Source organism: Cuculus canorus, chromosome 1 (assembly GCF_017976375.1).
Source record: "Cuculus canorus isolate bCucCan1 chromosome 1, bCucCan1.pri, whole genome shotgun sequence".
NCBI lineage: Eukaryota > Metazoa > Chordata > Aves > Cuculiformes > Cuculidae > Cuculus > Cuculus canorus.
In genome coordinates this window covers 18,082,039-18,105,493 of record NC_071401.1, presented here as the reverse complement: position 1 = coordinate 18,105,493, position 23,455 = coordinate 18,082,039, and the positions used below count along the sequence as shown (strand labels likewise).

Here is a 23,455-nt window from a genome sequence, read left to right as displayed (position 1 = left end):
CTTTAAAAATTACTTTCTAGCAGATTTTGTGGCTTATATGTATGCCAATTTCATATTTAAACACTTAACGATAGGAGCTAAAATGTAGCTGCTAAAGACTTTATTTCCCTTCATAAAATGACAGGAGCCATTCTTAGGTTAACTTGCACTGGGACGGACAGATCAACTGATACGGTTCTGGGCAGATGCACTGAAGACAAGTTTAATGTTTTTAAAAAAGCAACCCAAACCAGCCAAAGAAAACCCAGCTTGGGGAGTAGCTTCTCATCATTCACAGTGGCTAGAAGGGTCTTTTCTGTCACGTCCCTGAGGCTTCCTGGGACATGAGGACATGAAATATTTAGCTGCCGATGTTGACAAGGAATGGTTATTAAGAAATGGAAAATTCCCTTGTCAGTTCAGAATAAACTCTGCTCTTGATGCTAATTTAAGGCTGCGGAGCTTAAAGACCACTGGAAGGGATGAAGGCATGCATTATTAAATAGAAAACCACAGGATATAATGTTTTACTACAGGAAGGGTTAAAATAGGCCAGGAGCTGAAAAAAGGAAGGCAATTTTGCAAACAGAGGACCAGACAGGCAGAGCCCAGCACACTGCATAGCCATGAAAATAAGCTTCACAAGCCCAGCCATTAAAAGGCACAATGAATGAAATACCATGCAAGTGAAGCTCTTTAAAAAAAAAAAAAAAAAAAAAAAGAAAAGGAATTTAAATAAATAAAAATAATATAATGAAAGCACAAATAGTAAAGCATTGCCGTGGCAGATATGTTCAACTACAGGCTTTCAAAACAGGAATCTCCTATGGGCCTCTGGACTTTATCTTATTTCTTCTTGGTCTTGGTTTTAAATAAAACCACAGTAAGAGATGGTTTGCTGGATTTGAGCCTTCAGGCATCTACTCCTCCTCCATGCAATAAAATTGCCACCTTATAGATGCAAACAAACTCCCCCAACTTAGTCACCTCAGAGAAGCAGCAGCAAATGGGACGGATGGTGGGAGAGGAAGGTTTGCAGCAAAGAAACAAGGAGATCCTGGAACTGCACAGCCTTGAGTATGTCCGGATCCCAGACCTCTCAGTCATAGCGCATTGTGCTGTTGGGTATAGAGGGAAAAACACCAGTTCAGGGAGAATAGCACAAAGTGGCCAGCTTCTCAGCTTACCATGAGATATCAAGTCTGTCTGCTCTAACTTATAGTTGTCTGGCTGACTGAAAGGAATTATACAACCAGAATAGCTATTCTTTTGAACTAGTCGAAAGTCTATTTAAAAGCCTGTCTGGAAGTGACCAAGAGCATTCTTCTCAGTTTCTTATTTCCAGTCACCCTTCACACATCTGCTATAGGGAAGATGTACCATTAGGAAACCGAGTAAGAATCAGTTGGTTCCCATCAGGACAAGGTTGGCTTTCTTTTTCTATGTAAACCCGAAGTAAATCGAAATAGTCAAAAAAATGCACACCTTGCTGTTCTTTATTAAAAAAGTAAGATCACCCTTAATTCTGTTGGTAAACATTTCTTAGGTTTGGCAGCTAAAAGAATAGACTTACTTGAAAACACAGTGTATTACAGAAGTAGAGCTAGAAACAGAAACCACCTAGAGCTCTCTCATCTCAATGAGCTCATCATCAATGGTGTTACCCTTTGCTTTTTCAGTTTATTTCTGTATATGGATTATTAGTGTAGAACTATGATGTGTTTCTATTACTTGAACCCATTCTTCCATTGGACTAAAAAAAATCTGAAAACCATTGTAAAGACACAGGTATTTTATTTCACAAATTGAAATTGCCTGAATTTCTTGTGTATTGCTATTTTGCATTTTTGCAGAATCAAGCAGAAAATTGGTGGTTATAACTTAGGCATTCACACATGCTGACATAGCTGCCAGGTTTTTGTCTATCCCTCCCTTTACCCAGAGGAGCTCAGCCACTTATCTGGAAAATCCTTTAGTAAAAGAATCACTGTTGTGTTTGACTGATTTCATAGTACTTCATACAAAATTCCCAGTCACAGGTCTCTGCTATCGGGTCCAGGCTCCATCAATTCAAAGAGCATAGTATGGTTTGGAAAGAGGAAGTCCCACTTGAATCTCTGGATCTTCTTGTTTACTCCTGCATTCAGTGGGTCCTGATGCCCCTTTCCATGGCCCTTGACACCTCACATGAAGTTGGAGAGGCAGAGAGAAGCCATGGTGCAGAGCAAGAGCTGAGGAAGGACTCTCCACCTCTCTCCATCACCCTGCTCCCACCACAGCTGCAATGGAGAGTGTGGGTGTCCACGTGCATTTACTTCATGTGACAGAGAGCTAAGCTTCCTCACTCACACCAGGCTTGTGTCCTCTGGCAGCCATACCAAGCAGTAACAATTACTTGTGTTTCTTTTACCATTTCTCCCTTAAATCCATGTTGAAACATCCTCATTGTGATTGATTTATAGCAAACATACAGTGCAAAATGCTCTTGTTTTAATAATTTCCTTGTGTTGTTTTACCATTAAGGTTCGTCTAGAATGGCCCACGGATCTTGCAGTCAATCCAATGGATAATTCGCTGTATGTGCTTGACAACAACGTTGTGTTGCAGATATCTGAGAACCACCAAGTGCGCATTGTGGCAGGGAGGCCCATGCATTGCCAGGTGCCAGGCATGGATCACTTCCTCCTTAGCAAGGTGGCAATCCACGCTACACTGGAGTCTGCTACCGCCCTGGCTGTCTCACATAATGGGGTCCTGTATATTGCTGAGACTGATGAGAAAAAGATCAACCGCATCAGGCAGGTCACCACCAATGGAGAGATTTCTCTTGTTGCTGGTGCACCAAGCAGCTGTGACTGCAAGAATGATGCTAACTGTGACTGCTTCTCAGGTGACGATGGCTATGCCAAAGATGCCAAACTCAATGCACCATCTTCCCTTGCAGTGTGTGCAGATGGGGAGCTGTATGTCGCTGATCTTGGAAATATCCGAATCCGCTTTATTCGGAAAAACAAACCGTTCCTCAACATGCAAAATCTATATGAGTTATCCTCGCCCATAGACCAGGAACTCTACTTGTTTGACACCAGTGGTAAGCACCTTTATACTCAGAGCCTTACCACTGGAGATTATCTTTACAATTTTACTTATTCTGGAGATGGAGATATAACTCTGATCACTGACAATAATGGCAACTTAGTCAATATCCGAAGAGATTCCACGGGGATGCCACTCTGGCTGGTGGTGCCTGATGGCCAAGTCTACTGGGTGACAATGGGTACCAACAGCGCACTCAAGAGTGTGACAACACAGGGGCATGAAGTGGCCATGATGACATACCACGGCAGCTCTGGTCTCCTTGCCACCAAAAGCAATGAAAATGGTTGGACAACATTTTATGAGTAAGTATATTATGAATATTGTGCTACTGGCTTCATTCTGTATTCTTTCAACCATGCAAGGTTGATAGAATTTAGTTCCCTAAACAGAATAATTATCCAAATAAAATGTCCAGAAGTGAGAATATTAGATCTCACTTAAACACTTTGAACTGTAAGTAAGTGCGTCAGAGTTTGAATAAGCTCACACTACCAAGACAAGAGTTAGGCAGTTTCTGCTGAGTTTTTCTAAATCAGCTAAGCAATTTGGACACCTGCTTCGCCTTAACTGCAGTCAGGACTGGGGATTTAGGCTGCATGTCAGAGAATTTTGCTTGGCTTTGAAAACCTTGGAAGTGTGAAAGTTCCATCAGATCATCTTTCTCACAGCTTTTCACCTACTTCCTATGCTGCAGTGTCTTTTTTGAGCTTGTTTGAAATGGCTGATGTAGAATGATAACTGGCGATGACTAATGACAACTTGCTCAAAAAACAATTCTGTAATTAATGGACTGCTCAGTTTCTAGTGTTGTGATGGCCTTACTGAGCTTTAAAAATAGTCTTGGAATTGATCAAGACTATAGCTGCCCCAAAGAATTTTTTTTGAGCACAGAGAAGACAGGATGCACTGAAAAACCCAGAGGTGGCAGTGTTGAAGATTTGTACTTTTATATTACTGTTAGCAATAAATACCATGAAGACAACACACTTCTGATATCAAGTAGGAAAATGATAAATAACTGAATGAAGGGCATCTAGAAGGATGGTCTGCAAATTCATCCTGCTGCTTAGAACCCTTTTCCTTCCCTCTTCCTTAGTTTCATTTTTATTTTCAAGTCTAGCAGCTCTGAAATGCTCCTTTTAGTGCATAATTTCCCATATGGTTTGAGTGGTTACATGGAAGTGTTCACCTACCAAAATAATAGGCCCATTGTAAGAGTCCAATTTGGCTAGAACAGACAGTTCCTGAAATTATAAAGAAAAAAAGAAAAACTGTAAAAAAAAAAAAGTCTCAGGGCAGGAAAGCTGACTAAACCCACATATTCGTGAGTTAGACATGCAGTTGCCTTGGATCTTTTTTTTTAAATATTCCAGGCCCAGTTTCAAATTTCTTTGCTTAATGGCTTCTGCCTCAAAAAGAATGGATGGAAAATCTGTGATGAATCTTTTGAGAGGTTATTTGCATTCCATCAATGTTCTGCTTGCAATTACTATACCAATATTCCTCAGTGAATCAAAGCTAATACCCTTCCATCTCGTACACTGAATTTGCTTGAGGGAGGCTTTAGTGGGGGAAGATAGGGTGTTTTTATCCAAAGGAGTGGAGGCCTACTACATTGTCAGGACCATTGTGCTAAATCAAGGAGATATTTTCTTTTTTGCAAAGAACCCAGTAGTTCCTGTGCTTGAAAACAGATGTAGCCATGGATAGTGAAGCAAACTAAACATTACACCTAATAATGTTAAGATTTTTACCTCAAACATACTCTTTTATTTAAAAAGTGTGACTGAAAATATAAAGGAGGTAAAATGAGACAGAAGCTAAAATCCAACTTGCTTTGTGGATATATTTATAACAGTGATCCACTATTTCTTGCTATCCAACAAAATAGATTGTGAAAGTCATCATTCTGGTCCTTGTATGCACTTCAGAAGAGCCATAAGAAAGCTTTTTAGAACTAAATGGAGAATGGTATTCTCCAGTGGTTAGACTATGAAAATCTTGACTAGAGCAAGTCAGCACTATATGATAGCACAGCATCACGGAAAATAGAGTTGGGAATGTGTCTTTAGAGATACTTCATCCAAACCTGCGATGAGTTATCTCTATTTAACTGTTCCTGACAGATTCTGATGCAACTTTATAGAACTACAGGATAAAAGTCTATATCTGAACTAGTTACCTCACCCTCCCTTTATAGGCAATGGAGAGAAACAGGCACTTTCAAGGTGAGTTTCATATGAGCTATGTCAGGTATCTGCTTTAGGATGGGATGAGTTATATTTTGAAAGTTTCTCTCTGGAAAGGTAGTCCAGAATTATTAGCTGAGATACAGATATTTACACTGCAGATGCCTACAGTTTGGTCAAATGGATCCTATCAAAGTCACTAAGTTATTCATAAACATTGGTAGTGATAACAATGTATTTACCTATCTTATTGTTAGAAAGGGTTTTTTTGTAGGCTTAGTCTAAATCTTCCTTGATTGAATCAGAAACTGTCACTTTTTAGCCTAGCCAGCCTAGCCTAGCCTACCCTACGCTACCCTACCCTACGCTACCCTACCCTACTGTATCTTATGCTGTCCTATCTGATTCTATCCTAACCTGTCCACTAGGGATTTAGGGAGCCAATTGTCCGCTTTTCTTCCAAGCTGTAAAAAGTACATATCAAACGGCTCAAGAACTTGCTCCATGATAACTCTCAAAAAATAATCAGCAATAGGGAATCATCCAGTAGGATTGTTTTGGATGAATCGGAAGTATTTCTTCTACCTAGGTTTTGTATGCATGATATGGAAGAAAATAAAATTGGAACTGATAAAATGTGAAGAATCATAAGTAGAGGTGAGATACTAAGATTGCTTGATACAATAAGGTTTAGTTTAAAAAACATACATTCTTACGCAGTATTAGGCCAGGGTGCATATGCTACAGGACACATCTAAAGAACTGGGCTGAGCATTGACTTTCAGAGGTTGCAGTGAGCAAAGCACCAAGTCATTCAGTGTGATCTTCTCCATAATTCCATGGCAAATCTGTCTAACGTGTTGTTTGGGTGGACAAACAAAATTAGTACATTTACTCATCCCCCTCTACTTCTAGTGGGTAGTAGCTGATTTTGTCACCAAGGTACACCATTGATGAGACTAATACTGTCAGTTCTGATGTTTACAGTTTATGGAGGGAAAATTGATGGCTGTACAGAAAAACACCACAAAAATGCATTTGTGGGGAGAAAGTACTTTATGTTGAAGAACTAAGAAAACTTGAGCTGTTTATCTTAAAGTGAAAACTAGGAAGTGTCTAGATTATAGCATGTCAACACAAAACCATCACCTACAGAAGAACTCTCAGAGAAAGGCTTGAGAAGAGAAAGGAGCTGGAAAACAAAGATAGATGCATTCGAGTTGCCAGGAAAGTGTAATTTTTTTTTAAGGCTGAGGTTATGTAACTGATAGAGCAACCAACCTTGAGAAGCTTTTCTTCATATCTTAGATCGTGACTCTGGATGTTTTTAAGATATATTCTCAGCAGACAGAAAACTTTCGTGAGTCAGACACAAATTGCAGGCATGAGTGCAGGCATGTCAGGGTGAAATCTTCAGTTCTTTGATATCCAAGAAACCAAAGAAGATGGTGTAAACCAAATCAGCTTTCAGTACCTTCAGGCTGTTGGTTTCTGTGTCAGAACATTGGGAAATTTATATTGAAGAAGTTTAAGTGATATAGAGAAACCCTGTGATCATGAGCAGCTGGAAGGTACTGCAAGTAGTTTTCAGTCCTGGCTGAGGGGAAAGGTGAAGCTCATATTTCTGTTTTGCCCATGGCCAAGGAAATGAAGACATCAAATCTGACTCTGAGGAAAAGCTTCTTGTTTCTCACAGCACATAATTGTTGTTTATGGGCCAAGGCAGGCTGAACACCGCTGTTTAAAAAGTTAAGAGTGAACATAAATTCAGCAGGCAAGTCCACACTGCACAACTGGCCCCATGAAGAACATCCTTATAAGATTTACCTTTACCTAACTGTCTACAGAGGACCATAAACCAGACACTCAACATGAAAGAGCTGTGGTGTTGCAAGAGTGGCAACACTACATGCATACGTGTCCAGTAGCTCTAGTTCTCCTTCCGTTGTTGCTCTTACCAGGACAATTCTCAGTCTTTATCATAAGGCTGCCAAGAGCTGTGACATCTGAGCATGTTGGTTTGAGTCTGGAGAGGAGAGAAGGAGGCCGGATATGTTGACACAGTACTGAAGGTCTATCTCCAGGGCACACTAGAGAATCCAAGTCTTCCAAGGTTTCAGGCTGGGCTGACACATTGTCTGTTCCTTTCTGTAGAGGAAGGAAACGGATGCTGAATTCAGGTGGTGGCATACTTGCTCACAGCACTTACAGCTCTTCCTTTCACACATCCTACACCAAAGCCTGCTGTAACGATCTTGCTTTATTGGGTTTAGCACTGTATATAGTTCAGTATATAATGGTATGTAGTTTCCCTTTCTTTTGAGAGTGAAACTTAGTTCCCTGCAGTAATTAGCCTGTCCCCAAAGGCCTATTGAGGACTTCTTTGAGGGTTCTAGCAATATATAGACCTTCTCTGCCTCTGCAGAGGGCTTGACATTCACTGTCAATTAATGAAATGCAGCTCAGCTTGTCCAGTAACTGGATTAAAGATTTGCCTCTCTGTTGAAGCTGTGACAGTGATAATCAGCAGCAAAGGAAGTTGATCTGGAAACTGCCCAGGGAACAGCTTCGTCTTCAACTCCTCAAGTCAAAGACAGAGGCTGTGTGACTACTTGCTTCATTGTTGTTGCTGCTTTTTCACTTGGCCTGAAAAAATTGCTACCAGCCTTTAGAAAGTTCCTTAGGAGTTGTTGCTTATCTATTTCAGAATCCAGAATTTCTTAATGTATTTGTTTAAATCAAGAATACAGCAATTATCTTGATTAGCTCATTGAGAAGATATCACTGTACATTAATTCAATTTCCCTCTGAGCCAAAGTCAAACCTTCTATGTGTTATTTAGCCCTGATGAGGCTCTTATGCTTAGGTTCTTTGTGTGCCTAATTAGTTTCAAAGGTCACCTCCTCCCATACAGAACGAGAAATACTTACACATGACTGCAGCCAAGCCCAGAAATTTAAAACCTTTTCAGGCACTGCCCAATAAGTATTTTACAGCTGGCTGGAGGGCAAAGAGTCTTGTGAATCCAGATCTTCAGATGGGTGGTAAAGGGAGCTTTGACCCATGATGCAGGATGCTGTTTTATAACAAACTAAACTCTGCCAAACCTCATACACTATAATGGGTGGAAGGTGGGAGCCAGCTGGACTGAGCATGCAGGAGGACCTTGGATGGCTTCCCAACAACCACCAGGACTCAGCAGAGGTCCCACCCTGGCACCAGCAGTATTTGGGGCCCCAGCCAATGCCTTGGTATGGATGACTGTGATACCAGAAGTAGGCATCATGGTCAACATTTACCCTGCTGTGAGATGCAGACCCAGTCTGCCTTGTAATTGGCATAAAGGCTTTGCAATTTTTCTCTTAGTCAAAACCAGAGATAAATAACACTTATCACCTTTAGAGGAGCAGCCACCTCTTGGCTTGGAGAAAAGCTAGCTTATTGCATTAATAATATCCCTTTATCACCTGATGATATCTCAGGTCACGCACTGAGTTTTATGGGATTTGGTGGTGTCCTTGGTTTCAAGTAGTTCAAGTTGGGGACTCTTTCCGCTGCAGCAGAGTATGAGAAACACAAACCACCTTTGTCTTTTACTCTCTCTCTCCTCTTTTAGCAAAATTTCTTTGCTCCACCATTTCTTCATGATAAAAGTCAGATTCTCATTGTTGTAGCTCTGAAAATGTTACAGTGAAACTCCAGTAAGTGCCATGATAAAACAGTGCTTCTCCAGTACTCTCACGGAGTTGTGAGGTCATGTTTTGAGCTATTGGCCTGGCCTGAAATGAATGCCTGGTGTCACAGTTCAGTGGAGAACCAACAGAATTGCAAGTATCATAAAAGAGAGAGATCTTTCTTTTCTCATTTGGGCAGTCAGAAATTTCTGCCGACAGTGGCTGCAGCCTGGCCTTGTGTCATCAGGGAGAGGACTTGCCTTCATACAGATTTAAGTAGTATTGGTTTGTCTGTTATAGATTTGTTTTTAATGTCGTGTTTAATGTTGTTTGAAAAATTATGAAGAGGCAAGCTTGTTCAGAGGCAGCGGGTGCATGTCTCTATAATCACATGCAAAATATAGTTTGCAAAGTACATTAGGACACTTTGGCAGTAAATGCAATATTATTATAGTGAATCTTTTTCCAATCTATTGGACTTGTAGTTTTAAAAGGCTGATGAAATTTGAAAAAGCTAAAATTAGGCAACCCAAAGACTGAGGCGAGGAACCCATTTCTGAATAGATGATACTTAGGATCTTCTCTTTAATTCCCAAGGCCCAGGTCTCTACACAATGGTAATGTGATAAATGAAAGCTCTGAATGTTTACAAGCTAACAATTAGGCCTCATAAGCACCAAATACCATTTTAATTCTGTGCATTGAACCTTAGCTAAATACGTTTCCAATTGGGAATGGGTAGAAATGGCTTCCTTTGCTGGCCTAATAGTTGTCACTGTAATTGTAAGTGCTGAGTAGGTTGCAGCAGGTTTGAATGGGAGGCAGCAGCTGTGTTAGCAGGTGATGAATTCATTGTTCGGGACGGCTGCTGTGTGCACTCCCGTGTTTCAGTATTTCCTTAATTCTGGTGCTTTCAGGGCATTTCTAGAACACAGAAGTCTTAGGCTGTGATGAAAACTAGCCCACCTCTAAATCCTGAGACTGTGGAAACAGGCCTAAGGCAGCTTAGCTACAAAATGAGGTGACTAGGAGAGATTTATCTTACTGCAAATATCAGGGCACACCTGCAGGTACACAAGAGCCAGTCACTCGGCCTTCCTCTCCAGCCTGAGGATGTGCCCTTTAAGTGCCTTCATAGGGCTGAAATTAGAGGTAGAAGGAACTCACTCATTTAACTCCTTAAGCACATTATCTGTTTGGGATGTGGAAGCCTTCAAGCTGATTCGTTCTGGGAGACTGGGAGTATGTGATAGATGGTATCAGATAAGGGCTGTGTGATCTTAATCAAGGGAAAAGGGAAAACTCCAGTCCTCAGCAAAACAGAAAAGGGAAAAGAAACTGCGTGTCAGGAGGAAAATGCTGGCTTCCTGCACCTCTTTTTGCTTTGCCACCACAGCGCTAAAAGGAGTTTTTGTCTGCATGTATTTTACACTTCATCTCCCATCAGTTAAAAATAATAATAAAAATGGGAACTGTCTAATTGTGCTATCTTCTCGCATGTCTCTTTGTAAGGCATGACCTCCCTGCAGCTGCAAATAGGTGATCTGTTACCCCTGAAGTGAGTGCTTGGAAGGTCCCTGCCTTGCTCCTGGGCAGATGTGCAGCAGCTCTTGCAAATGCAGAAAACACAGATGGTCCAGGTTACTTCTGATGGAGGCTAATGTGGTGACTAAGGAGGTGCCAAAAGTCTAATGTACACGTGCAGACATCTTAAACCAATTCCAGCACACCATTCCAGACTGTTCTGGCCCAAAATGAGCCTGGCTTCTCAGGACCCAAAGTCCCAGATGGAAGTCCTTGCCCTTGGTGAGATTGGCCCTGGTAGTGTGATTTTTTTACAGCTGTAAAAATGTAACTGTGTAAATGATGCATATTGTACTTAGTCATTTTGACTTAAAAAGAAAAATATGTGCATAGAGGTACCGTGCAGTCTTTCATGCAGAAAGAAAGTGCACAAAAGTGCATTTTTTCTTGCTATTTTAACACATTTTGCAAAGACAGAGGTTGTTGGCATACTTGCCTGTTTGCAAATTTGCATATATTGCATGTTTGCCCAGCAGAGACCTGGAGGACCATTTGTGAGGGTGCTGGGAGCCAGATGTCCAGGAACTGAGTTTAAGGAGTTGGGTGTCTGCTGCTGCTTGGGGCTGTTAAACTGAGTATGCACAGGTTTTTGAGGCTTTCTTTGGAGTGGGTAAGTAGGATTTGCCTGGAGCATAGGTTTTGTGCTGAATCCCAGTATGGTGCTGAGTGTCATTCAATTAAGATGAACTGTATGATTCACAGGACACTTAAATGAAAGAGCAGCCAGGTCCAGCACGTGAACAAGTTCTCTGCCCCCATGTTGGCTTTTGCTTTCCTTCTTTCCCTAATCCACAGACCTGCATCATTTCATACTCAACACTTGTATTACACCAAACTCACCTTTTCAGTGCAGCACATTTAGATTTGTGCCATTATTTTTAGGAGATGAATAAGGCTCAATTTCAGGAGCAGCTTATTTTTTTTTAAATTTAAATAGAGCAAAATAAATAAATCCCTTACATTTGCTAATACTACCAAGCCAGAGATGCCAAATTCAGATCCATCTTCCTTAAATTTCAGAGCATTTGAGATCTGAGTCTACCCTTACAGTTTATATATAGGACTATTGATGTCATCGTAGAAAGAATTTGGGGTGTTACACAACACACTTTTAGGGATAATAACATTTTCTCTGCTGAAAGTAGAGACTAAATCATGTCCCTTGTGTCCTGTCTCAGCAGATGGGTTAAAGATATTGCCTGTGATGTTTTCAGTTTAAGACTCACATACTGTTTTAGGAAGAGATGTGCAGATGACTCTGCAGAAATCACAATCAAAACACATACCTCACTGCAAATGGGACAGCTACAAACATGGAGCAAAGCATTTGGCACTGAGAGCGCTTTAGTTCTGGCTCTTGCAAGGAGATTCAGTTCAGATCTAAGCTGTGTGCTGCAAGCTGCTTGGAAAAGCTTTAACTGGTCTCTGCCAGACTCCTGCAATGCAGTCCTGAATTCATCCCTTTCTTTTATTTTCTTTCTCCTTTTCCGTTTTACAAGTGGCTGATTGATTGCCAAGATCTTGGAGGGAAAGGGCAAGGCTGCTACATACTCCATGCATGGTTAATCCCCTGACTGATAAACTGACACTGTGGAGAGCCAAATGCTTTCCTCTACCTTCCTACCTCCCCCTTTGCCTAGTGGGCAAGAAAAGCCTCATGTGAAGGTGTCTCCAAACCCAGGTACTGGAGAGACTTGCAATGACCTCACCCACTCAGTCACTATACACTAAATATTAAGCATGAGCAAAAATCACATTTTCTACCAGACTTTCCTCATGCTTAGTCACTGCTAGTGTATCATCAAAAATGAAGTACCAGCCCTGTGTACAAATCTGGAAAGAAAGATAGTGGAAGAGGACACTAATTTCTTTTTCTGTATAGTGCAGACCTAGTCCAGTGGCTACTCCTGGATCTCTTATGCATTCCAGCTCAAGAGTCCTCCCTCTCCCCTCTCCTTATTTCCTTTCCCTTTCCCCATTTCCTTTGTTTGGTTTGGGGTTTGGTTTTTTTTGTTTCTGTTTTGGGATTTTTTTTGTTATTAGATGGCTTTGTTTTCTTATTCCTCAGCTCAGCGTAAACCTGAAGAGAGGACCAAGAGCGCCTCAATCATCTGCTCCCTCTGAGGCCTCATTCAACTGTATCCAGACCCTTTCTAATACATTTCTCTCACCTATTCTTAAAAGCATCGGGCAGTGGGGTTTCCAGTGCTCCCTCTGTTCCTCTGCTTGGAGCAACCATGAGCCTTGAAAATGTTCTCCAGCTTCTGACCTGAATCTTCCTTGTTCCTATTGAAGCTGATTACTTTTGGTCACATCCTCAGTAGACATGCTGAACAATTAATTATAATCCTCTTCAGAACAACATCCTGTTGTCAGGATGGTGTCTTCCCACTTCTTTTTTTCCCTTCCTCTAACTCAATTCATTTATTTTGGCTTGCCTCTTAGATCATATTTTCTAAGCTCATTATACTTAATTTACATTACTTTATCATTCTGAGGAACAGTCTCTTCACTGTACGCTGTGCCCTGTCAAAGACTTACCACTGGGTATTGCAGGAGAATGAGTCCTCTGCTTATCTCCAAGTGATACATTTTCTTGATATGATCTTCTTATATATCATATAAATCATTTTTTAATTATATATGGGCAGGACTTAAAAAAAGTCAAACATATATCACTGATTGCTTTTGCTGGAATTTTTCTACTGTTTCTCCCTGACTATTTAAATATCCCTTACCTAAACGTCCATCTCATCAGAAAGTCCAACAGCTCTCCAGAGATAAGCCAGTAGAGCTTCCTGCTTCTCTCCATTTCAGTCTACAATAGCTTCACCACAAAGGTCCCTTGCCAACCACTGCGCTTAGCTCAATCTCTGACTCAAGGGCACCATTTTTGCAATGCCACAGTTGGAAGGCAGGTTGGTGTGTTTGCTCTGTCAACTCAGAATGCACCTAGGCACAAGTGTGTGCTTCTCCTTTTTATTGAAAAATAATCCTCCGGCTAGTTAACTGCTGTAGGACCTACATGTACGTAGCTTATTTTATTTGGGTCCTGGTACACAGGTGTCCACATCACAGAAGCCTTCCAAGATGATGCTCATGCTGACTTCCTCACTGAAAAAGCCAAGGGCCCAGTAGGGGTGAAAACTGGACTGCCTTTTTACACTTTTAAATCAGTCCTTCCAGATGGTCCTAGGAACAGTAGAAGGTAGGCACAGGCATCTGAGCTGTGCTCAGGGCTCTACACCATGTTCACAAAGGACATTACCTAATGTGGCCAGTCTGGCAGGTCCTTGCTTCCAACTTAATATCAGCTTTTAAAATGAGATTAAAAAAAAAAAAAAAAAAAAAAAGAAAAGAAAAATAATTGCAGGCAAAACAGTTGGTGGCCTTCAGAAACTCCTAGTTCTGCTAGGCAGGATGCATGGACCAATGCTTTTCCATAAATCACAGCCCAGTGGATGGGAAATAGTTACTCTTGTGAAGAAGCAGCACAGTGCAGGTGATAAGTATCAGAAAAATGTTGTTAAAATACAACCTAATACTTATTTAGTCATTTTCTTTTCTTCGCTTGATTTTCTTTAGCTAAAAGTGGTGATTTTTTTCTCATGGAGGCAAAAAAGTCAAGACAGTCTGACAGGCTGACAGTGTGTTTTTCTCTAGGAAAAGCCTGTGTGAAGACTTCAAGACTTGGTTTCTGCTTTATAGGATGATTCCTGTATCCCACTCCTCTGTTGATGCTGTTGACTGCACTCAATCTTCCTTTTCAGGTATGATGGCTTTGGGCGCCTGACCAACGTGACCTTCCCTACTGGCCAAGTGAGCAGCTTCCGCAGTGATACCGACAGCTCTGTGCATGTCCAGGTGGAAACCTCCAGCAAGGATGATGTTACAATAACAACCAATTTATCTGCATCAGGAGCCTTTTACACCCTGCTCCAAGGTGAGTTGAGCCACTTTCCTTCTCCCAGCCAAGCTGCACACAGCGGACTATCTCTCAGGAAACAGACTTTGTCTTGATAATCCCAGCACCAAAAATCACCTGCATCCTCTGCACCCCAGAGCTCCCCACATGCCTGTACAGATGCACATTCACACCTACTTAGCCACATTCCCTAGTGCTGGGTTTGCTCTGCAGCTGTTTTCTGCTTCATTTTCAGCCAGTCTCTTTGCCATGCAGCCCTCATGCATAGTCCTCCATCATCATTACCATTATTGTTATAACAAAAAGGGTTGCATAAATCTAGCTGCACTTTCAGCTGACCCCTTTGCCTTTCTCTCTTAATGGCTTCTAACTTAACAGTTACTCTCCTCCTCAAACAGGCTTCCAGCTGGTTGCTGGAGATCTCTCTGATTCTTTGTTCGCTGCCTGTTCAAACATTCACAAGACAACATCCAGAAAAATGACCATTCTTGTCCCCAAGAGGTCTGTGGTTTTGCTCAAGGGCTGGTGGGGAGAGGCACAAAGGAGGACGGAGAGGTGGGCAGCCAGGGTAGCACTGGTGGGACCATTTTGTGGCTGTTGGAAGTAACACACAGTTCTGCCAGTAATGGTGAAGTGAGGAAGTGGAGAGTTGATGAGGTGGAGGAAAAGGTGATGAAGTGGGAAAAAAAAAAGAGGAATAAATAGAAGGGAAACACTGCTGAGATACTGGAAGGGGCACGAGCTGTAATGCGCAAACCATGCCAACCTGGATCTCCAAGTTTTGAAGGCTGAAGCCTCCTTAGGGTCAGGGTGGACCATCACTCCTGTTCCCTGAGTCTTGGAGAAAAAGAATGGACTTTCAAACTCTGTTTTCTTCACTACTTGTCCACTCTTAATCTATGCCTGATGGCAATGAGGTGTCAAACATCATTTTCCCTTATGAGGAAAAAAGTGCTCCGAGTGAGACCAGTATGTTCCAGAGTCGCTTTTGTTGCCACATCTCAGGGATACACATTCCCCTCCCTGTAAAGAAAGTGCCTTCTGTGCCTGAACACTGCTTTTCCTGCCACTGGTGAGGGTGACTGAGAGGGTGCCAGCCCCTTCAAGCCATACTTGCTATTCCTGTAGACAATGACTTTCTTATTCTTTACTTCAGCCTGCAATGCAGATCCAAACTACCCCACCCCATCCACTCACATTGAGATATCTGGTGACTGCACAAACACGAGGCTGGCTTCACCTCAAGAACCTAATTAAGCAATAGAGCCCGCTGTTGGGGGCCCCTTTCAGTGCGATAATTGACTGTGATGTTATTTATACACCCAAAGCTGAAGGCACAGTTACATAATGGTGCCACAGTCAATTATCTCGTTGCATGGCCCTCCACGACATGGCCATCTTGCCATTAGGACATGCAGTATTATAGACAGCTTAACCATCTTCAAAGGTATAACATTACAAAAACTGTTTGGATCTGAAGAAATTTATTTTAAAATGAAGCTCTGGATAACATTTGTGGCAGAGCTGGCCTGCAGCAGCCTGCTGAGGGTGGCTTTCCCACAGGGGTTGAGAACCGTGAATTCCCAGACTGAGGTGTCTTTTTGCTCATGGCACCACTGTACAAACCAAAATAAGGGCCACTGGAGTTTCCTAGGAATGTACTGAGCACAGTTGAAATGCAACTTGCCTCCCAAGTGCCTCTCCAGCAGGTGGAGTTAGAACTACTCTCAAGGTCTGTGAGTGTCTTGGCCACTCCATTGTTCTCCAAGGAAAATGCATATCGCAGATTCCCTTTGGATGAGAGGTGCTCATGCATTTTCTTCTGCACTCACAGTACTGGCCAGTTTTCACAAGTGAAACCTCTCAAGAAATCTGGACCACATTGTGTACAGGTGCAATCTGAGAAGGCATTTTCAGAAGGCTGTGGGTTCCTATAGGATGGATTTAGGCACCTCAGGTCTACTGTGGGTTTGTGTCCTCTGAACTAATGACAAAGTAAGCATTCATTCTCGGTCAAAGTAGGGTCAAAGCAGCATAAAATACAGCATCCAATAGCCTCTGGATTTCATGTAGCCCTTGAGAAATGTCTTCCAAAGCCAAGGAAGAGTATTCTCTTGGGAAAATGCTGGAAGTGGAGGTTTTACATTCTCCACACTGTACAACACTGCTAGTGACAATCCACTACAACCTCTCTGTGGAGCTTGTGACACAAAGGGATCATCATGTGTCCAGAGAACTTCAAGCTTTCCCCTGCTTCCTAGTGAAGGATGAAAGAGAGAGGAATATATTACCTGTGCAGAGGTATTTCACTGATCTGATTTAAAGTGGATCTCCTGCAACTTTCTCATCAGACCAAGCATCTAAGAACAAAAGTGTAGCAAGCAGCTGGCTGCCCCTCTTTGCTCCGTTTGGAGAATAAAGTGCGGAGTGGGTTTAAACCTGCTGTCTATGTCAGAAGACCATCAACTTAAGTACGCAGTGGTACAGCTAAAGTACTTGGATCTACACTGTAGGTCACTGCTCTATGTTTATAGTGGCAAAATCCAGTACCACAACAATTTTACACCATCACTGCTGTGTACGGTAAGGTGAGTTGTGGTCCTGCTGAGATCAGTGTAGTGAGACTCCAGCTGGCTACAACAAGAACAGGATCAGAGTCACAATAAAAAAGACCAACTGATGTCAGGTTTCCTTTCCTAATTATACCAAACTGTGCTCTTGACTGGTCTATTTCATCCGCATGAGGGATGATCATTTTGCTGTGACCTCATTTCCTGCTGGGCTGTGGCAGAGCAACTAGTGAACAAAACCCAATTTGCCTTAGAATGGAAAAACAATTGACATGAATTTTTAATGGGTGTTTTTATTCACAATTAGGTATTTATGGCAGTCTGGGAGACAGAAATGGTAATATTTTTCTGCTCTTGAGGAGCTTCAGATAAACAGTCTTTTTTATAATGTGCATTTAAAGCTATTCTGCACTGAGCAAGCCCCATGCTTTCTTACTCTTCATGAGCTCCTCTCTGCAGAGAGCAATGCCAGCTGGAGACTCAAAGGACAGAGTTTCGGCCTGCCTAGTTCCTGAAGGATGTGGAAGGGATATTGTTCATCTCTTCCACTCCTAAATTCCCAAATCCTGGCCTCAAAATCTGCTGATCTTTCAGAAGCTAGTTGAAGACACCAGATGTACAGAGATGTGTGGGAGCTTAGTGCCTCTGCTTTCTCTCCAAACATAGGGACTTCACTTCCCTCCTGAAAGCTTTTCCAAGGGAAAAGGTTTGGCAGTTGTTTGGGGAACTGGTTAGCATTAAGTCGCTGTGCAATTTCCTGTCACTTGTGAGATGATGAATAAGCTGGAGAAAGTAGGTGGCCTCACTTTTTCGTATATTGTAGTGAAATTGGGATCCTTAGGATGTAAAAGCATGGAAAGTTTTCAGCTGGATTTTGATTTAGAACAAGTATCTCACCACCTACTGTTTTAGCCTAGAGGAAGAGGTTTGAACCACGTTCTTTGCTGGGGAATTGCATGACTCCTCCACTGGTGCCTTTTTTAAGCTGTGTAAGACTTTTCTGCAAGAATTTGAGATGCACAATTTCATCAGAATGAAAAAGAGATTGTTCACCTTTACTTTCACTGATGAAACCAATCTTTTGCTCACTGTTAGTGGGACAGGTGAGCGACAGTGCGTTTGGCTACAACCATCAGAAATGCTGATGAAGTCTGAGTGAGGAAGCAAATGAAAGGCAGGAGTTGTGTAGGCAGCCATTTGAAAACATCTCTTTTCTGTCTTCAGATCAAGTCCGAAACAGCTACTACATTGGCGCTGATGGCTCTCTCAGACTGATACTCGCTAACGGCATGGAGGTGGCCCTGCAAACTGAGCCACATCTGCTGGCTGGCACCGTCAACCCCACAGTCGGGAAGAGGAACGTCACCCTGCCCATCGACAATGGCCTCAATCTCGTGGAGTGGAGGCAGAGGAAGGAGCAAGCGAGAGGGCAGGTCACTGTCTTTGGACGTCGACTGAGGGTAAGAGTGAAGTATGGGCAGTTTTGGACTCCACTTGTCATCAGTCTCTGTCTCTTGACAGAAAGAGACAGGGCTCATTTGTATCATCTGCAATAGGGGTGATGCTGCAGGACAGAGAGCTAGCTGTTCATCCTCACTGACACAACCTTTATGATTTTAATCTGTTCTTATGTCTCCTTATGTGCTGATGTTCTTTTAGCCATCACAGGAAGAATTGCTGATTTGCCTATGAATCCTCTGCATCACTGGGAACATATGACGTCTCATCAGACAACACAGGTTTAACCGTTACGTCAGGCTGTTTAAGGAAGCAAGGGACGATCATAACTATAAAATACTGTACCAATCAGTATAGGTATTTTCTACCTGTGCTGCTGGCAATACTGGACCTGAGCACCAATAGCTTCATAACCATATGAGGACTGGCTGAGAGAGTTGGGGTTGCTTAGTCTAGAGGAGGGAAGGCTCTGGGGACACCTTATTGCAGCCTTCCAAGTACTCAAAGAGGGCCTACAGGAAAGCAGGGGAGGGGCTTTTTATCAGGAAGTGCAGTGATAGGACGAGAGGGTTTTAAGATGAAAGAGGGGAGATTTAGATTAAATGGGAAGAAATTTTTCACTGTGGGGTGGTGAGACACTGGCACAAGTTACTCACAGAAGTTGTGGTTGCCCCATCCCTGGAAGCATTCAAGTCCATGTTGGATGGGGCCTTGAACAGCCTGATCTAGTGGAAGGTGCCCCTGCCCATGGCAGTGGGGTTGGAACGAGATGATCTTTAAAGTCCCTTCCAACCCAAACTGTTCTATGATTCTGTGTTTATTGTTAGTGAACAGCCTTAGATTTTCTAAGGGCAGCCTTAGAAAAATCTCTAGATTCCTGAAACTTTCTAATCTGTCGAGCTTGTTAAAGAGCTGGGCTCACAGGGTATTGCATCATAATTGTCATTGTTCCCCGAAGTGAAGTATTATAAACAGCTCCAGCCTGATGGTACTCTCTCCTCCAGGCATGTGCGGTCCTTTCTGTGCTTGAGACTGACGTGTTTTGAAAACATTGTTCCACGCAATGCACCACAGTTTTGTCAGGGCTGCTTAAAGATCCTGCTCAGTAAGCCTGCAATTCCTCTGTTAACTGCTGACAAGACTGGTAACTTGTAATAGCGGGTCCTGACCAATCACCCTGTACCTTGCTAGTCTCAGACTCATGAGCTGATGAGCAATTCCTGGGAATCTGCTCAGGACCTGGCAAATTCAGACTCTCTGAGAAAAATGCTTAGTGCTGTGTAATGCCACCACAGCAAAAGGACTGCAGCCATTATTTGCACTTGAGCTTTGCAGTAAATATTAATGCTCTAATTTCATTATATGTGTTTCCCAGTCCTTGCTCTTCACCTCTCCCTATTCCCTGCAGCATGACCTATGCCTTCTTTGGTGTGATTTCTCCCATCCATCATTTCTCACACTTGTCAAGTATTGCTCTTCACGCTCTCCAGCCCAGCCTCTGCTCTTTTCCTCTTGCACTGATAGTCTCATATTTTGTTACAAGGAGAAAAACTGCAAACAGTAGTGAAAGTTGAAGCTGCTCCTTCAGTGGGATCTGCTGTATCTCTGCAGATCGGCTGGCAGCAGCCTTCTTGTTTGATTTGCCTTGGGTATGGTATTTTATTTTATTTTAATAACCAACAAAATTATGAGACACGTCTTCTTCTGAAAGGAAAGAGCCTTCTGAAATCTGCAGCTGTGCCACAGTTATTTGGTGTTCAAAGCAGTTTCCACTCATTTAACTGTGGCTCAGCTGCCCATGTGAGTTTTATCTTCCAAAAATTTTCACAGTAGATTCAAACACAGAATGTGTCTTTGTTTTATATTGTACTGCAGTTGGAAAAACACTTGCAAGATGAGTTTTCAGGCCGGGTACTTGGGTGTCCATGAATCTGCCAGCAATTATTCACATTTTGAGCCTATCGGGACCCTTCTAGTGAAGCAGAAGAGTATCTTGCACAATTTAAGGACTCAGTTATGGTTCTGTGCAGAGTTCAAAGTAGCTGAAAGAGTACAAGCAGTTTTAAGCTGCCTGTTTGTACCTGCGTGGCAGCATCTGCACCCCTAAGACATAAACCTGCAAGGTGCTAATTACCTCCCTTGGGACTGCCCGGCATTTAACATACTCTGCGTGTCATGTTCTCCTCTTCCCTCATACCAGTAATTGCTGCTTTCCTTGGCAAGGGAGAAGCATAGGGAAGCTGAGTTCAGTGTGGCTTTGTTCATTTTGAGAAATATTGTCATTTTCTGGCCTATGTGAGTAAATCACCACTTTCCCTCTTCTCTCACCCTACTGCTCACATGAGACAGCAGCAAAGATGTGATGCTCCATGTGGATAGAGCATGCCCAAAGAGGATGCAGCATCACTCTGTGAGGTCTTTGAGACAAGGAGAACAAGATCTGGCCACTGTAAAAGACTAAGTTCCCCTGAAACAAGCATTCTTTCTGCTGCCATCGCATGGATCCACATTTTATGCATTGTGGCCCGCCCTTCCACAGTTGCAGGGTGTTCTTGGGGACTGATGACCTGTTGCCATGATCTCAACCAGCTCCCAGCATGATGAGGCCAATTTCTCATCTGCCTCTTCCACCCTAGTTAATACTGTAATGAACATATTTCTTATTGTAGGGATAAGGCACATAGCAGGGAGTTCTGCATGGATGAAGGAAAAGGGGCCAGGCCTGACACCATTTCCCCAGTACTGTGGCCAGGCAGCAGTAAAGCAGTGCAAACATGTTAAAACAGTTCCCTCCCCTTCTCCTGTCCCACATACCCCATGGAAAGTTATGGTGTTCTGATCCACCTACCCAGCAGTGAAATATCTCTGCAAATTGGCTGGCAACAAATTCAACCCACCACTGGTGAACAGCAATAGACACTCCATCTGCAGTGAGAGTGTTAGGTAAACTCTGCTCCAAGAAGCAGAGCTCATTTCATTTTTTAAAAAAAAAAACTTGATTTTACAATAGAGAAGGATGTAAAATAACCTCTGACAGGGCAGCAAATAGGACAGCTGAAAGAGACAGAGCTGCTGGCTCAGCTCTTCTATTTATTTAACCATGGAAACTCCTGTGGTAATTCACTTTGCTTTTCCCAAGACCTTGGCAGTGGATTAATAGTGGCATCAAGACCTTGTGTCCCAGAAACCAGTGTGACTGGAGAGGTCTCGAAGGACATGCTGGCAACCATTCCTGGTGTGTTGACTAACAAGAACAGTCTAGCATGATCTCTGCAATTTCTGCAAGGTATTGAGGTCTGGATATGGTCACACCAATGGTTTTAGCAATTTGCTGGGAAATTGCTTTGTAGGCGACTGTTTTGTCACATGGACGTTATTGGCTCCTGGAGTTCTCATTGCAGAAGCATTGTTTGCCCTCTTGCTGAAGGTTGCTAGAGTGTTTTCATGAGGAATCTTCCCTTTTTGTGCTGTTGGGTCCCTGGGGAGATCAGTGCATGGGTTTTAATTATAATTTAAGCTAAAGGAGTTCCATAAGAAGCATAGGAGAAATCAGAGATGGTGGCATGTTCATGCTCTTACTTTTCCAAAACAAGCTAAGGGATTGAATACAGTAGTGTGAAACATGAGTTAGGGGTTAAATTTAGTCTCTCACACATTGTAGAAGTGAGGTCAAATCCACAGTAAACTAAATCTACCTTGTCTCAGTCCTGTAATGATCACAAGCCTTGTCAAATGTGCTGAGGGGCAAAAGCTTTTTGCAGGAGCTTTCCAGACCCTGTTCCAGGATGAGGACTCCTGCATGTAGGATAGCACCTTATTTAGCTGCTCATCATAAAACGCAGTTATTGGACTGAAGCCTGCAGCTCTGTCAGTGCTTCTGCAGAAAATTCACTTCTGTTCAAGGCATGCCCTTGAAAAAGGATGAAAAAGATTTAGCCCCTGTTCAGAACCTGTGTAGCAGGGTAGGGTTCACTTTGCCCATCACCTTGAGGGGCGGCTTTTTGCACTGTAGCTCTTCTCAGAGTGAAGAGAGATTACACCAAGAGAGCTGCAGAAAACAAATCATTAAAAAAAAAAAAGATCATGAAAAGGAAGACTGGTTCCAACTAGTCTAGCAGAAATTGCTTGCCAGAGAATGGGGAGGGTGGAATGACTTAGGGCACAAGTAATGGGATGCAGAGATTTGGACTGAGCTTAAGAGCTAGCCTGGGACCTGTTATTTGCTTGTTCCAGCACAGTGAATGGCACTGCTGCTGGCGTACGGATCCGGAAGGCCACTTCCAGCCTGGATTACTGTCCCAGCCCTGGAAGAGCTTTTTCAGCTCTCTTGGCAGCAACCAGGAGCAGAAGAAGCTGCAGATGCTGGGCGGAGCTGCTCTGAATAGATGGAAAGCAGAGATACTATTCGTTCCTGCTTTGCTTTTTTCTTGCAAGCAATTGCCACTTCTGTTTCTCTATTTATAGCAGCAAGCACCTGTGAGATATTGCATTGCTCTGTTAGTTACATGTGTGCATCAGTACTTAGCATTTAGATACCTTTTTAATTATTTCCCAGCTTGTCTCTTACCGTGGGCTTTTGGCTGGTTTCCTCTTTCTCCCATTGCCCATTTACATCCCATTTTACACATGGAGCATTACACAAATGGAACATTATCTACCTTTCCATAAAGTTTCTTTCTGCAAGTCATACTCACCTTTTACCATTGTTATTCGTAAGCTGAAAATAATTTTTGCACTTGCCTGCTTTTACATAATTTTCATGCTTACATAATGGCACCAAGTCTTTCTCTCTCAGCTGGCCGTGCACATCTGCAGCTCACTTCCACATTTTCTTAGCCATGCTTTTTCCTCTTCTGACCCCAGCTCTTGAGATGCCTTCTTTTCACTTCTGATTTTGCAGTGTCCCTGTACTCCAGGTTTCAGTCCTGCCTTTCCTTCTCCCATTCCTCCAGGGCTGAGGAACCCCTTCTTTATTGG

The 23,455-nt window shown here is 42.7% G+C and overlaps 1 protein-coding gene across 10 annotated transcripts in view; it reads left to right on the top strand.

Moving 5' to 3' along the window:
• Positions 1-23,455, top strand: part of TENM4 (teneurin transmembrane protein 4) — a 606,655-nt gene that overhangs the window by 558,606 nt on the left and 24,594 nt on the right. For all 10 annotated transcript variants that reach the window (XM_054066504.1, XM_054066489.1, XM_054066498.1 and 7 more), the window contains 3 exons: positions 2,503-3,380; positions 14,296-14,468; positions 18,245-18,480. In XM_054066504.1, the coding sequence (XP_053922479.1) occupies positions 2,503-3,380; positions 14,296-14,468; positions 18,245-18,480 (1,287 nt within the window). The remainder of the gene's footprint in view (positions 1-2,502; positions 3,381-14,295; positions 14,469-18,244; positions 18,481-23,455) is intronic.